General features: G+C 38.1%; 1 protein-coding gene across 2 annotated transcripts in view; it reads right to left on the bottom strand.

The window, feature by feature from the left end:
- The window catches only part of RLF (RLF zinc finger), an 83,060-nt gene that overhangs the window by 26,849 nt on the left and 38,544 nt on the right, over positions 1-17,667 (bottom strand). For both annotated transcript variants that reach the window (XM_060020079.1, XM_060020084.1), the window contains exon 5: positions 12,782-12,984. In XM_060020079.1, the coding sequence (XP_059876062.1) occupies positions 12,782-12,984 (203 nt within the window). The remainder of the gene's footprint in view (positions 1-12,781; positions 12,985-17,667) is intronic.

The raw sequence follows: 17,667 nt of genomic DNA, 5'->3' as shown, positions 1-17,667 counted from the left end.
CTGTTGGCTATGAGTTCAATGTTAATAAATCAATAATATAAATTAAATAAGGTATCTTTAAATGGAAGCACACATATAACAAGGTTATGTATTGATCATATGTGACGAGAGGCTTGCAGGAACCTAACCTTGTATTTCCCCTAGGAGGAATGGATTCAATATAAGCTAATGCAGTGTTTGCAGTGACTATATAGAACATAACTACCACAAATTGAGTGTATTTGCAACAACTGATTTAAAGTTCCCTTTCTAGCAAGTCCAGCACCTGGGCATCCTAAGTTTCTGTTGGCTGCCTTTTTCCCTGTGTATGGACTACCATATTTCTTTATAATGATAAGTGGATATTTTAAATAATATATTGTGGCAACTCTGGAAATCAGAATCTTTCACCTCTTTGGGGTTTATTATTGTTACTGTTTGTTTAGTGACTTTTTTGGAATAATTCTGTAAAGCCTGTATTCTTTGTCATGTGTGGCCACTACAGTCTGCTTGGTTAGCTTAATTCAAGATGCTGAATATGTTGCTTAAATGCCTTGAACAAGCAAGTCTCTCTGCTTTTGCCAAGCAGCTGTGTGTGTGTGTTGGGGAATCCTTTCAATATTTCAGAAGGCAGTTTAAAGCTCTAACCTGCCCTTCATTTCCTACTTGTGTGAAGCCTCAAGGTAACCAAGAGGTGAGGGATTAGAGCCTTCTCGGGTCATTCCTTGACAGACATACAGCACTATACATTTGTGTTACCTGCCAGAGTACTAGGAATATATCAGAGGTTTTCTAAGTCCTCTATGGACATCTTATATCCCAGTTTTTCTTTTTAATTTTTTTTGTCAGTCTTGTTAAGCCCAACTGGTAATTCCTCCTCAGACAACTGTCATGTTAAACAATTACCAATCATTATTTTTGATAAATGCCCCGGGACAGAACTTTTGGTAGAGTGAACTCTGAGTCAAATAAAGACAAATCCTGAGAACATAGCTTTTCAGAAAGTTGCCAAGTAGGTCAAATAGTGACAATTCTGTGGGGATGGGCTTTTGCAGAGTTCCAAAACCATTCTGCTTCCTCGGGTGGCTGCTAGGCTGCTGGTTTTCAAGGTTACTGTGAAGCTAGGGAGAGGGAAATGAGAAGTAGAGCAAGTTAAAATGCCACCAAGCTCACTGTTCTGAGATTCATGCGTTTTTCTTGAATAAAACTTCCAGGATTATGGTAAGCCTTTAGTTAATTTCCAGAGTTCTACAAAGTTAATGCCCTCCACTCTCTGGTTTCAAATGCTGATAACTTGGAACTCAATTTCTAGCACAGGCCTTTCCCCAAGCCTCACATTGTGTGAATACTGTCTGCTGTTGCTCTCCTTTGTGTCTTTTCACCTCTGTATTCCCAGTGCCTAACACAGTCTCCAGTGAATATATATTAAATGACTGGAAGGCATGACTGTATTATTTCTTACAATAACATCCAAATCTAATATTATCTCAAAATAAAATGCCTAATTTCATTTAAAAAAGAAAAAAGATCACCTCAGCTATTGCAGAGAATGAATTTTGGGGACAAGAACAGATGCAGTTAGAAGGCTTTCACAATAATCAGCGAATTAAACAGCAATGGTATGACAGGTAGCCAACTGGCATAAGAGAAGGTGGGTAGAGATGGCTTATTTGTCTTCTTAAGTTATCTTCATGCTTAGGCTAACCAAGGTAAACTAGTATTCTGGCCAGTGCCATTACTGGAATATTTTAACATTTATCTTTCTCTAGAACTATGGTTTTCAATCTATTATTTTCCTGATCAGTTCCGGGGTATAATGCAAATAATTTGTTCCTAATAATGGATTTTAAAAAACAAGCTGGTAAATGGTTTTTTCAAAAAGGAATCAAAGTGGAAGTTATCCACATAATAAGATTTCTCTCACTTGCATCCCTGAGTAGGAGAAAGGGTGGAGTCAGTTAGCAAGCCTCCATTTCATGTAACCCTGGGTCTACTTTGGAGAGAATCATCCCTGTTAGGTTCAAAGACATCACCTGGAAAAAAGGTTGTGCTTCTAAAAACCAAGTTTCTTTTAAACTGCAGCAATACCACAGACCAACACTATGATATTGAGCGGTCACTTGTATGTTTCCTAAAGATATAAATGGTCACTGATGCTTCTAGTTAAATCCTATGACTCTGAGTATCTGAGAGAAGCCTGAATTGTCCTACTGAATTCTTGAAAATGACTGTGTCTGACTAACTCTCCATGATGACCCCTCCAATATAATCATATATCAACCAAAACACCCACACATAACCCATGAAAGTAACAGCAGAGATGAGATCCAAATATATACTAAGTTTTAGGAAGATGTCTCTTCAAAGCTTTTTAAAAGAACTCTGCTTTCGGAGATAAAATATTTAAATAGGCAAATCTTCCACTTCTTCATAAAGGCTTTTACCTTTAGTGTATTTTCTGAAAGTACATCTCATTCACCATATGACCATAAGGATACATAAAGTAATATTATCGATTTTAATTTTAATTATACACTTTATTATTCCTTGTTCAGGATCCATCTTAATGTTCTTATTTAAGGTACATCTGGGGACTTCCCTGGTGGTGCATTGATTAAGAATCCGCCTGCCAATGCAGGGGACACGGGTTTGAGCTCTGGTCTGGTAAGATCCCGCATGCCGCAGAGCAACTAAGCCTGTGCACCACAACTACTGAAGCCTGCAGGCCTAGAGCCCTTGCTCTGCAACAAGAGAAGCCACCGCAATGAGAAGCCCGTGCACTGCAATAAACAGTAGTAGCCCCCTTTCGCCGCAACTAGAGGAAGCCCGCGCGTAGCAACGAAGACCCGACACAGCCAAAAATAAATACATAAATAAAAATGTAAAAAAAGGTACACCTGGAATCTCTATGCTGTTGTTTACTGTTTCTTCTACTCCCAAACTGGATTCCTAATGGGTCCTGTTTAAGTGTCTTTGCTCTGTTTATCATTTATATACCTAGTGACTGTGTCAATTCCCAACAGTGTTAGACTGGTGAGTAAATCGGGTCCTGTTTGTCTTTTCCTTTCCTCATCAAGAGAAGAAGCAAGCCTTGTAACCACATCAAACACTGAAGATGCAGTTCATTCAGGGATCAAGACTGAAATGAACCACTTCTTTATCTGTGCCAAGAACTCTGCAGACAGATTTCTTGCTCTTCATAATAAGAGAAGTGCTTCATGTCTAAAACATCATTATCCTTTATACTATATGTGGGAAACTTGACCTTTGCAAAGATTTCCTCTTTCAGTAATAAAAAATATACACATAGGAAACATCCACTTGCGACACTAGGCCATGGCCAAGTCTGTAACTTTCCTTAAAATCCTTTCATATGTAGGGACTTCCCTGGCGGTCAGTGGTTAAAGACTCCACACTCCCAATGCAGGGGGCCCGGGATCGATCCCTGGTCAGGGAACTAGATCCCGCATGCCGCAACTAGGAGCTGGCACACTGCAGCTGGGGATCCCACACACCACAATAAAGATCCCTCGTGCGGCAACAAAGATCGCCTGTGCCACGGCTAAGACCTGGTGCAGCCAAATGAATGAATAAATAAATATTTTTTAAAAAATCCTTTCATATGTAAAGTGAATAACAGTGTCATCTCATCCAATTCTAAATAAGGTATTTACAACCTAGAACTTGAGGATTCCATGGAGTTCTAAATTTGGGGTTCTGAATTCTGGCTTTCAAGCTGACCCCATCAATTAATCTTAATTGTACGTGTTTGGCTAAATCTTCCCCAGCAGAGGTTTCCTATTACACACACCCATTATTGTGATACCCACAGGTGCCAAAATATAAGTACTTTTATTCCCAGTTGTTACTCAAGTTAATTTGACTCTTCTCCTGAACTCAGCTGAAGTAGATGGCAAACGTTGTGTATAACTTTGCTGCCTTAGAACATGTGCTGATTTTAAACTCCAATTAACGAACATCTAGTGATTCACTGGTCCTTTCCCAAAGCAAATTTTTAAAGATTTCTTTAATTCTGCTCTCACTTGCAAAAGAAAGCATCGCTGGATAAGAGACTAATTATGATGTTACCGGTGTTCCTTTTAAAATAATTTTATGATGTGTGCCCAATGTTGTCACATTGACATATTTAACAAATGAATCCCAATCATTATAAAAATATTTTAAGTTGCACCTATACATAAATGTATAACTATGAATGGAATGAAAATACCACCAAAATGTTTCCTGTTAGAACATGACTCATCAGTGTTTACCAACTAGAAGTAAGCTGTACAGTGTAAAGAGAGCTGGCCAGGGAGCCAGGAGATCTGTGTTCTAGCATGGGCTTGGACTTAATAATTAGCTTAATGAAGGTAGGGCCTTGGAAACATTACCTCTTGGCCTCAGTCTCACCATTGGTAAATCATGGAAGGTTAGACTAAATGATATTTAATGGTTTTAATACACTAGGAAATCTGAATCTTGCATAGCAAAGGTCAGCAAACATTTTTTGTAAACACCCAGACAGAAAATATTTTCAACTTTGCGGGCCAGATGGTCTTGGTTACAGCTATTCAGCTCCGCCATAGTAGAGCAAGACCAGTCATAAACAATAAACAAATAGGCGTGACTGTGTTCCAGTAGAACTTTATTTACAAAAACAAGTAGCTGGGTGGATTTGATCCACAGACCACAGTAAATCAGATCACATTTCCAATAACCCAGTTCCTTGCATTCTCCACAAATCTGTTGAAAGGAATTAATTCTATAACTTCAGGAAGAAATCCTGTTTTCTTGATTTGTTATTAATAAACCAGCAAAGATCCTGTACAAAGCATCCCATATCCTCCCTGTTCTCCCATACCCCCTTCTTCTTTGCCATTCTTGTCAGTAGCAGAGCAACCCCATTCTTCCAGTCTCCCAGGTCTTATAAGAGTCTCTTAAAGGGATCTCTGCACATTATCCCTTATTCTTGTCCTGTCAGCAAGTCCCATCCTTTCTCCTCTTGCTAACTCCAATCTCTTCTCCTAAATCTAGTATATACTCTTTCTGTCTATGCTTCCTAAAACACTGTTTCAGTCATTTCACTTCCTATCTTCAAAACCTTCCTAATTTCTACTGCATTGAATCTAAGTTCAAATGCAGTAGAGTTTCCAAGGCCTTACTTTTCCCTATGCAACAGGTCTTATTTCTCACAAGACCTAAACATCCACTCTCTGCCCCAGGCAACGTGTTCCCTAGTGGTTCCCTACAAAGTGCATATTCATTTCTGTGCCTTTACTACCACAGTCAGTTATCCCCAAACCATTCTTTCTACCCACCCAAACCCCACCATTATTTCAAGGTCCAACTCAAGGATCAATTTTTATAAAGCCTTATACGCCAGTCCACAAAGATATTCTCTACCTCTACACTTCTACAGAATTCAGAGGCACTATCGTATGGCTTAGTACTTATCTTCCTATTACTGTTTCTGGCAACCAAACTAGACCATGTACACCCTTATGTATTTGCCAATGCTTAATACAATGCTAAAAACAAAATAGGTTTTGAATAAACAAAGGTTGAGAGAGAGAGGAATCAAATCCAAGGTCTAGCATTTTTGCTTCTTCTGAATTCTTTTGGCATATATCAGGTGCTGAGAATAACCACTACTCCATCTTATTCTGGTTAAGCTTCCCAAACACATGATATTGCAGCTGTTATTAGAGGTAAGCAGTCTCCCATCTCCTTACCCTTCCCAATATTGCAAACAAATAAATTTACAGGCTTATATTTAGTCCCTACTATGTGGCTACGTATTTGTCTAGGATGTAGAGATACAGCAATGGACAAACTTATGTCCCTGTCCTTACAATGTTTTCAATCTAGTGGGGGGAAACAGAGAATAAGCAAATATTATGTCCAGAAACAGTGGTATGTACTATAAATAAAAACAGGTAGGTAAGGGGGCAGAGAGTGATGGGGGCCATTTTAGATGGATTTGTATATATTTATAATAACTGACAGGAGATATTTATTAAAGAAAAACAAGACTGAGTAGGGGGAGATAGGGTATTATTTTAGGTGGGACAGTGAGGAAGGACTCTCTGATATGGCAATATTAAGGAGAGTTGTGAATGATGTAAGGGAATGAGCTATCCAAACTATCTTGTGGCAGGGCATTCCAGGGAGTGATCTAACGCAAAACTCTAAGGTAGGAATATGTTTGGCTTGTTCAAAAAACAGTAGAGACAAGAGGGCTGGAGAGGAGTGAGCATTAAGCTGTACAAGATATAGTCAGAGGGCTTCCCCGGTGGTGCAGTGGCTGAGAGTCTGCCTGCTGATGCAGGGGACACGGGTTCGTGCCCCGGTCCAGGAAGATCCCACATGCCGTGGAGCAGCTGGGCCCGTGAGCCATGGCCGCTGAGCCTGCGCGTCCGGAGCCTGTGCTCTGCAATGGGAGAGGCCACAACAGTGAGAGGCCCGCATACCGCCAAAAAAAAAAAAAAAAAAAAAAAGCGATATAGTCAGAGATGGTTAGACAAGTAGCCAGGGGCCACGGCACACAGAATATAAAGACTTCTGGATTTATTCTGAGCAAGACAGAAAGCTATTGAGTGGTTCTGATCAAGGAAGTGACATGGCCTGATTTACGTTTTAGAGATTATTCTGGCTACTTTGGGGAAAAATAAAATGCAGAAGGCAAGAGTAAAAGCAAGTACACCGTTCAAAGGCTTCTAGATTCATCTTTGTATCTCCAATGCCTAAGACAGCATATGACATACAGACACTTAGGTATACACCACCTAGTATAGTATTTATCATCCCATATCTTTAATATAATATTAGTGGTAGTACACCAAACTCAGGTTTGAATCTCAGCTTATCTACTTTAAGTTTTATAACCATGAACATATTACTTAATCTGAGCCTCACTTCCTTACCAAAATGGAGCTACCTAAGAGTTGTGAGAACTAAATGTGACAGTGTATACATAGCATTTAGCATAGTGCCTAATACATGGTAAAAGCTCAAAAAAGTGGTAGCTGGTTATTCTCTACCCACCTCCTCCCCCTCCAACAATGAGAATATAGTTGGAAGGCAATTGACTTCATCTATATTTATTCTTATATTTTTATTTCTTAACTATTGTCTTTTTTTAAAATTAATTTTTATTGGAGTATAGTTGTTTTACAATTGACTTCATTTAGAGGAAAGCTCATAAAAACAAAACAAAGCCCTAATACCAGGAATATCAGGAGCTTAGTTATGGACATGTTAAGTTTAAGATGCCATTAGCCATGCAAGTCGAGATGGTGATTAGGCAGTTGAATATATGAGTCTGGAGCTCAGAGGAGAGGACTGAGCTGGAGATAAAACATCTGGGATTCAGGCCATAATTGGCATTTAAGACCGTGAGCCTAAATGAGATCACCAAGGGAATACGTGTAAATAGAAAAGAGAGGACACAAAAAGAGTCCTAGAGTAATATAACATTCAATCATCAGAGGGAGGAGGAGGAAGAGCAAGTAGAAATGAGAAAGATCAATCAGCCAGGTAGACAGAAAACCAACAGAGTATAGTACCCTAGAAGACAAGTGGAAAAATCTGTTAAAAGTTTAAAAGACAGAGTTAATAAGTCAGATGGAGTAAGGTGAAAACTGGGAAGTCATCATTGCATTTTTTTCTTCCAGTTGTATTGAGATAATATTGACATACAGCACAGTATAAGTTTAAGGTGTACAGCATAATGATTTGACTTACATACATCTTGAGGCCATTATCACAATAAGTTTAGTGAGCATCCATCATCTAGTACAGACACAAAATTAAAGAGACAGAAAAAAAACTTTTTTCTTGTGATGGGAACTCTTAGGCTTGACTCTTTTAACAACTTTCATATGTAACACAGAGCAGTGTTAACTATATTTATCATGTTGTACATTACAATCCCGGTACTTACTTATTAACTAGAAGTTTGTACTTTCTGACTGCTTTCATCCAACTCCCCTTCACTCCACTCCTCACCTCTGGTAACCACAAATCTGATCTCTTTTTCTATGACATTGTTTGCTTTTGAAGTATAATTGACCTACAACAGTATGTTAGTTCCTGTTTCACAACACAGTGATTCAATGCTTCTATACATTTCAAACTGATCACCACAATAAGTCTAGTTATGCTATGTCACTATACAAAGATATTACATGGTTATTGACTATATTCCCCATACTATATATTTCATACACATGACTCATATATTTTGCAACTGGAAGTTTGTACCTCTTAATCTCACCCATCTATTTCTTTCCTCCTCCCTGCCCACTCTCCTCTGGCAAACACCTGTTTGTTCTCTGCATCTAGAACTCTGTTTCTATTTTAAGTTTGTTCACTTGTTTTGTTTATTTAGACTTCACATATAAATGAAATCATACAGTATTTGTCTTTCTCTGTCTGATTTATTTCACTTAGCATAATACCCTCTAGGTCCATCCATGGTGCAAAAGGCAAGATTTCATTCCTTTTTATGGCTGAGTAACATTCCATTGCATATATGTATACACACACAATGTGAGAGAGAGAGAGAGAGATATATATATATATATATATATATCACATCTTCTTTATCCATTCATCAACTTAGGCTGCTTCACATCCTGGCTACTGTAAATAATGCTGCTATGAACATAGAGGTGCATATATCTTTTCTAATAAGTGTTTTGGTTTTCTTCAGATAAATACCCAGGAGTAGAACTGCTGGATCGTAAGGTAGTTCTATTTTTAGTTTTTTTGAGGAACCTCCACACTGACTCCATAGTGGCTGTGCCAATTTACATTCCCACCACCATTCCCTTTTCTCCACATCCTCGCCAACACTTGTTATTTGTTGTCTTTTTGATAACAGCCATTCTGACAGGTGTGAGGTTATACCTCATTGTAGTTTCAATTCAAAGTTCCCTGATGGGGCTTCCCTGGTGGTGCAGTGGTTAAGAATCCACTGCCAATGCAGGGGACATGGGTTCGAGTCCTGGTCTGGGAAGATCCCACATGCCATGGAGCAACTAAGCCCATGCGCCACAACATCATTTACTGAAGAGGCTGCCTTTTCCCCACTGTATATTTTTGCCTCCTTTGTCATAGATTAATTGACCATATATGTGTGGGTTAATTTCTGGGCTCTCTATTCTGCTCCATTGATTTAGGTGTCTTTTTTTGTGCCAGTACCACACTGTTTCGATTACTGTGGCTTTGTAGTATAGTCTGAAGTCAGGGAACATGATACCTCCAGCTTTGTTCTTCTTTCTCAAGATTGGTTTGGCTACTCGGGATCTTTCATATTTCCATACAAATGTTAGAATTCTTTGTTCTAGTCCTATGAAAAGTGCCACTGGCATTTGATAGGGTTTGCATTTTATCTGTAGATTGCCTTGGATATGGTCATTTTAACAATATTAATTCTTCCAATCCATGAACACAGTATATCGTTCCACCTGTTTGTGTCATCTTCAATTTCTTTCACTGGTATCTTACAGTTTTTGAGTACAGGTATTTTCTTCCATAGTTAGATTTATTCCTAGGTACTTTACTCTTTTTGATGCAATTGTAAATGGGATTGTTTTCTTAATTTCTCTGATAGTTCACGTTAGTGTAGAGAAGTGCAACAGATTTTGTATCCTGCAACTTTACCAAACTCATTGATGAGCTCTTCTAGTTTTTTGGTGGTGTCTTTAGGATTTTCTACATATAATATCATGTCATCAGCAAACAGTGACAGTTTTGCTACTTCCTTTCCAATTTGGATTCTTTTTATTTCTTTTTCTTGTCTGACTGCCTTGGCTAGGACTTCCAATACTATGTTGAATAAAAGTGGTGAGAGTGAACATCCTTGTCTCATTCGTGATCTTAGAGGAAATGCTTTCAGCTTTCCACCACTGAGTATGATGTTAGCTGTGGGCTTGTCAGATATGGCCCTTGTTATGTTGAGGTATGTTCCCTCTATACACACTTTTTTAGAGTTTTTATCATACATGGATGTTGCATTCTGCCAAAAGCCTTTTCTGCATCTATTAAGATAAACATATAATTTTTATTCTTCAATTTAATGTGGTGTGTCACACTGATTGATTTGTGAATACTGAACCATACGTGCATCCCTGGGATAAATCCCACTTGATCATGGTGCATGATACTTTTAATGTATTGTTGAATTCAGTTTGCTAATGTTTTGTTGGGAATTTTTACATGTATGTTCATCAGTGGTATTAGCCTGTAATTTTCTTTTTTTGTGCTGTCTTTATCTGATTTTAGTATCAGGGTGATGCTGGCCTCATGTAATGAGTTTGAAGTATTCTTTCCACTACAAGTTTTTGGAACAGTTTGAGAAGGATAGGTGTTAACTCTTCTCTAAATGTTTGGTAAATTCAACTGTGAAGCCATCTGGTCCTGGACTTTTGTTTGTTAGGAGTTTTTTAAATTACTGATTCAATTTCATTACTGGTAATTAGTCTGTTCATGTTTTCTATTTCTTCCTGGTTCAGTCTTGGGAGATGGTAAATTTCTAGGAATTTGTCCATTTTTTCCAGGTTGTCCATTTTATTGGCATATAGCTGTCTGTAGTAATTTTTTATGATCTTTTGTATTTCTCTGGTGTCAGTTGTGACTTCTTTTCCATATCTGAATTTACTGATTTGGGCCTTCTTTTTTTCTTGATGAGTCTAGCTACAAGTTATCAATTTTGTTTTTTTTCCCCCAAAGAACCAGCTCATTGAAAGTTTCACTGATCTTTTCTATTGTTTTTTTAATCTCCATTTCATTTATTTATTTATTTTTATTTTGGTTGTGCCGGGTCTTAGTTGCTGCAGGTGGGCTCCTCAGTTTCAGCTCGTGGGCTTCTTAGCTGCAGCACATGAACTCTTAGTTGCGGCATGCATGTGGGATCTAGATCCCTGACCAGGGATCAAACCTGCATCCCCTGCATTGGAAGGCAGATTCTTAACTACTATGCCACCAGGGAAGTCCCTCATTTATTTCTCCTCTGATTCTTTACAATTTCTTCCCTACTACTAACTTTGGGTTTTGTTGGGTTTTGTTTTAGTTCCTTTAGGTGTAAGGTTAGGTTGTTTATTTGAGATTTTTCTTGTTTCCTGAGGATGTTATAAACCTCCCTCTTAGAACTACTTTTGCAGGTGGATTTAGTGATGTGGTGGACTGGCACAAGTCAATGCCATATTAGAATACGTTCAAGGAGAAAAATGTTAAACAGTAAATTCAGACGATGGTTCAAGAAATTACACTGAAAGGGCAGGAGAGAAATGGGGTGGTAGCTGGAAGAAGAAGTCTTTCTCTTTTAAAAATGGAAGAAATAACAGCATAAATGCTGATGAGATAGTGACAGCAGAGGGGGAAACTGATAAATGCAGTAGAGAAAGGGAAAACTGCTGCAGCACTATACTTGAGGGGGCAAGCGCAGACGGGATCTGATACTGAAGTCAAGGGGATTGTTGGCCTTAGCAGGGGAAAACAGATATAGTTTATCCTTAGTAACAGAAGAGAACGTGTAAATGCATAAATGCAGGTAGGTGAATAGATGTCATGGAAATTCTCTTCCAACTGTCCCAGTTTCCTCAGAGAAATAGGCAGAAAGTTCATCAGTGGAGACAGAGATGGGACAGAAGGTATTGTAGTATAGGTTTAAAGAAAAAGGAAAAAGCATGAAATAGTAATCTAAGGGAGTAGGAGAGTGAATGAACTCAAGAAACACAGTGTGACTGAATTAAAGTAAAATCAGTTGCCAGGTTATTCTCCACCTAAGTTTGGCCCCACTGGTGCAGGTAAAGATACAAAACAGGTGGAGATGAAGGGTTAATGAGGATACAGGTTAGTCAAAGAAGTACAATTAAGGGAGAGACCAGCAGAGGAATTGAGGGTGTATGCAAAGGAGTGCTAATAATGATTGACTATGGAAAAGCAGAGTAAGGAGAGTGAAAAGCTGATCAGACTGATAGACTGTTGGTCCTGGTGGAGTCTGAATATTAAAGGGAGTGAAGTGGAAAGGTGGAGAGTTTCATTTGGAGAGTAAGATATTTACATCTGAAATTGTCATAAAAGGTTAAGAATTACTATAGCATAGAACCAGATCCTTGGGATTCCCACATTTAATAAGAAAGTTCAGTGTAAAGGTAAAATGAGAATCTATATGTAAGACCTGAATGGCAGGTAAGAGAATTAAAGGTAGATGATGGAATATAGCCTTGGAATTCCTCATTTTCTCTGTATAATTTATCAAAAACTCTTAGAGAAAACTAATTCCAACTTTTCTAAGGAAAACAATGATTCAGGTTAAAAAAAAAAAACCCTGTTTGTCTGCTTAATCATTGTTCAAAATGTATTCATGGCTTCTAAAGTCCTACACCTTTCTGCTTAGAGTTAAATATATAAACTAACTTAAATAAAGTTAACTGCCATTCTCTTTAGTTTATCTCTTGACACCAGTATTAATAATTTCCACATTTCCCAGAGAGAAATCATTAGTTTAAGAAGAAAAAGCAACTTTCATATTTAAAGATTTCAAAGCAAACCATCACCCAAATATATAAACATTCATCTGCATATTCTTTAATTATCTACTTTTCAAATCCACCTACAAGACATAACTTTATATCCAATCTGTTGAACAGTTAAATATACAATTAAAATGGTACTTTTCATAGCCTGAAAGAAAATGAGTCTTGGGAATTTCAGCCTGGCATACAACAATTATTAAAATCTATTAAATTCATAGTTAGTGTGAATGACAACAGCAGTTATTTGCTTTACTTACCTCCTTAATAGCATCTTCATTAGGAAGAATGGAACATAAGCACGTCATATAGGCTTGCTGAAAAGATGACACATTTGAAATTTCTTTAGATTCTGCACATAGTTTTGATAAAGCAGTAGCCTGGGGGATGCAGTTAGATTTCAACAAATGTTTTATTCGCATTTGCAGAAAGAAAGGTCCTTCTTGTGCAATCAATTTATTGACTAGAAAAAAGGAAAAATAAAACAGTTTGATAACATACCACATTACATGTCAAGGTTGTAAAGATGAAAGTTCGATATCTTCTGTTGTTGCTTATTTTTAGTGGACAAAAAGTCAGCTGATATAACTGGAAGTTTATTCTGATCTCAGTACTCATCTAACAGAGCAAAGAGCAAAATTAATGTTGCTAATTATTCCCACATTACTTAGTAGTTTTATTTTGAACACCATACCTTTTAAAAAAGCTACTACTAACATTTCATCAAAATTCATTCTTTCACCTTCTCCTCCCTCACTTTCTTATAAGGATAGTAAGGAACAATGAAATGAACTATAAACTTAAGTACAAGGCAAAAAGGCAAGTATCCTGTGTAATATTAACAACTACCACTTGTACACTTACGAGGTACCAAGCTTTAAGCTGACTGTTTTTATATACCTCTCATTTATTCTTCACACCACCACCAAGGCAAGTATTGTTATCCCCAGTTTAAGGTTAGGAAAATTAATACTCAGAGAAATTAGGTAACTTGCCAAGGATTCCAAAGCCAGTGGTGGTCTTTCCTCTAAACCAGGCATTTCTCAAAGTGTGTTCCACCGACCAAAAGACCTGAGAGATAGTCCTAGAAAAAAAAAGGATTCCTTGGTCAAATCTCTGAACAGTCCTGCAATGAAGAAAACTGTTCACTTTTATTTAACCCAAGGTTTCCCAAACTGATTTGACCAGAGAACCCTTTTACACATATCATTAGCACAACGTAAAATCTACGTTCCTGGTTCAGTACACACTTTGGAAAATGCTGCTCTGAGCAGTACTCAATATTAAGCACCTGAACACAGATTTGTACAGTGTTCTGGACAAGCCCTCGATTTACAAATAGTAAATACTTAACAAGTGTGTGGCATCGTTACACAGTATTATTTAAAGAACAGAGGTGGGAATATACATGTCAAGATGAGTGGCAAGCAAACAAACTGCTTTAGGTGGTTCACCTAAAACGGTGTTCCTTAAACTCAAAAGTGCCTTCTGAATCACCAGGGGAATTGTAGTAGAATGCAGATGCTAATTCAGTAGGTCTGGGATGGGACCTGAGACTGTGCTTTTCTAATAAGCCTCTCAGGTAATAGCCATGCTACTAGGTCTACAGGCCACATGTGGAATAGAAATCATTAATATTAATGATAAACCACCAGGACGGTGGGGAGGGGAGGGAGAGACCACTGGCCCAATCTTAACTACACATCAGAATCAACTGTAGAGATTGAAACAATAATCATTTCCCATTTTTTGTTTATCCTTCCAGAAACATTCTTAGTACAGAAGACGTATTTCTTTTCCCACTTACTATATCATACAGGTCATTCTATCACATCACTGTACATTGAGAGCTACCTCAATACTTTTAACAAATAAGCATTGTTCCACTGTAGAGATATACTTAATTTAACCAATCCCCTCCTGATACACTTGCAAGTTGTTTCCAATCTTTGACAACTGTCAATAATGCTACAATCTACAGTCCTGTACAAAGGCCATTTCACACATGCACGACTGTATCTATAGCAAAAATTCCTAGAAGTGAAATTACTGCCAAATTAATCTCCAGAGATTGTACCAATTTACACTCCCAGCACTTATAGGTGGAAGGTGCCTGTTTCCTGTGGCACTTCAAAAAGGTCTGTATTCCAGAGCTCCAACCCTGGAGATTTTGATTTAGCAGGTAGTGCCTGGACCTTGGGGGTGTGTGTGTGTGTTTTGGTTTTAAATTCCATAGATACTCTAATACACAGTCAAGGTCAAAAGGCATGGACAGAAAATAGATCATTTGCATTTGGACTTTTCTCTATTTTAGTCCCACAAGCACTAAATCCCACAAAATGAACTCACAATCATATCTCAAATAGCTCCTTGTTCCTTACTTCTATTTTCAGTAATGGTATTCTCTCAATCATAAAGAAATGAAATTTTGGCATTATCCTTCCTTGCCAACTCCTTTCCTAAGGAAATCAACTTAGTTACTGTGTCCTAGCAATTCTTTTTAAAATTCTCTCCAACCTAGTTCCTCCATATTATTTCCTGCCACATCTGTCCCCTACATCCTAAACTGCCTAATATCAGATTATGCTCTATTTATCTGCTCTACCAACTTGTATGCATTTTCACAAATCTCACACCTGAAAACAGGCACGTTATCTATACAAGCCACTCCCTTCTAAATTCCCACAGCATTTTACTTCTTTTGCCACACTTAGTTTTCTCTTTAAGTACAATAATAAATGATTAGAGTGTATGAAGGTTAAGATCTCAGGTTGTGGAATCACAAAACTGAGGCTGAATCATGACTCTCACATATACTAGCTGTGAAGCCCTTGGAAATTAGTAGACCTGTCTGAGCCTCAAGTTTCTTCATCTATGAAAAGGTTAGTAATATCTACCCCAAAGAGATGAAAGAATCATAAATGAAATACCGGAATGCAAGTAAGACACGAAGCACAGGGCCAGTGCAGAGTAAATGCTCAATACTACTTGCTATTATTTGTCCCTGATATCCCCCTTATTACACTGTCAGCAATTTGTGTACAAATACCATGCCTTGTTAACTTTTGTATTCCCTACAGCGCTAAGCACAATGCTTTATATATTACAGATGTTTAATAAAACCATGTATTTAGCAACCAATGGTTATCACTTTAGTCAATCAAAAACTTTTAGATATCTCCTCATCTGGGCCCAGATCCTGCCTCCACAGTTTTAACTACACGGCCTTGGGCATGTGTAATCTCTTGCCTGTTTAATGGATTACAGGAGATAGAAAACACTAATACTGTGCCCATCACATAGCAGGCACTCTATAAATTGCAGCTATTATTTCTATGAGGTAAAACTATTTTACTCAACATATTACAGCCACAGTTAAACCACTATATCAATTTTTAACACACAGATCAGACTTGCATTTTAAAAATCATTTTAAGGTATGTTAAAATCAATACTTAACTGTATTTTTAAAAAGGAAATCCATACATACATTTCAATATTTAAAATGACACAATGAAGTGTACACTAAGATGTCTCACTCCCAACTGTGATCCCTTCTGTATATTATTTTTTCTAAACATTTTAATACAAAAAAAATGTTTAATCATATACCCTCTCCTCCATCTAGGTTCAACAATTGAACTGTTTTGCCATATTTCTTTATCTAGCTTTTCTTTTTCTCAGCCACTTAAAAGTAAGGTGCAAACATCATGACAGTTTACCTCATATATACTTCAACATGTAAAAAATGGTAACATTTAAGGTCCAGCTAAAAATTTTGTTTTCTTTTTTAACAGAAGAGAGTGTTTTTGTTTTTACTGAAGGCTCAGGTGGCACATGATAATTCATAAAATGGCTTCGGAGGTAGGTAGTAGAAGGGAAAAAATGAACTGGGGTGGGAAAGAAAAACCACCAGGAAGAAGTAAGAGCTGGCTGGTTCCTTCTCAGCTTGATTTAGGGGAGGAAGTTAGTACCTCTGAACAATTAGGATGGATCTCTGCCTTCAACCCTTGGTAGGGGAGAGAAAAAAAAGAACAAAAGGCTGCTGCTTTGGCCCTCCTGAGTCTCAAGAAAAATGGGGAAAAGCCAGTGCTTTGATGTCATGAATTAAGGGGGGAAGGAGGGTGCTGGGTAGGGCACAGGTCAGCTGGAAAAACTAGCAGATACCAGATGGTAGCTCTGGGTTTCCTCTAGTTGGAACCACTCTAGTACAGTGGAAGGGGGGTCTCCAAGGTTGATGGGCCTGAGGTCTTTAGGGCTGTGGGCTGCTGCCATCACCGTTGGAACCAGGGGTGGTTTGTGGGCACTGGGGCTCAAGTCAGGAACCATCAGTGGGGCTGGGCTTGGTCTTGCCAGCCCTATGTTTTGTGGTAGGCTGCTGGGGTGACCTGAGGTAGAAAGGTGTTTGATACCTGGGTGGGAGGACCTGCTCATTTCCCTGACGATCATGGCAGGCAGAAGTGTCAACAATTGGCACTTATTACGTACTTCAGTAATAACTGTTTTTTGGTGGGGACGGGGTTACAAAATTCAAGAATTTGTGGCAGGAAAAATAAAATTCTTATACACTTTTTTTTTAATTCAAAAAACTAAACCAAAAAGCATTTATTGAGTTACTTGGGAGGCTAAACACTTTGTACTTTTATGCTTCTGATTACTATGTTATTGAAAAAAGGCAATTAATGAAATGATAGTCACTGCTTTCTAGCATCAAATATGTTGATATCTGGGCTGCAAGGGCAATGGAGCTATAAAGGAGGCTTTCTAAATCTGTTGACCTGAAATTAGTAAGGGCCAGTTGCAGAAGTAAGCAGGCAACAGGCTGCCCACAACTTATGCTGTGGTTCTCAGAAAAATTCCTTACATATGTAGGTAACCTATACCCATTCAGTTTATAGATAGTGGGTACTTAACTTAATCTTTATTGAATATATAGGATACCATGGGATATTAGGTAAACAGTGCTTCTCCCCATTTCTTGATTTTTTTCTATGTGAAAAGAAATTGAGTACTGTTAACTCCTGGGGTGGGAGGGATATATTTGATTAGTACGTTGGGGAAAATAAATTGGGGACATTTAATGCAACTCCATCTTTTCCCTCTGGGGCTTGGGCCTATCTACAAAGGTCATGCATTCTTCACTCCT

Source organism: Delphinus delphis, chromosome 1 (assembly GCF_949987515.2).
Source record: "Delphinus delphis chromosome 1, mDelDel1.2, whole genome shotgun sequence".
NCBI classification, from domain to species: Eukaryota; Metazoa; Chordata; class Mammalia; order Artiodactyla; family Delphinidae; genus Delphinus; species Delphinus delphis.
Note: the sequence above shows the minus strand (reverse complement) of the source record. Positions and strands in the feature narration are given on the sequence as shown.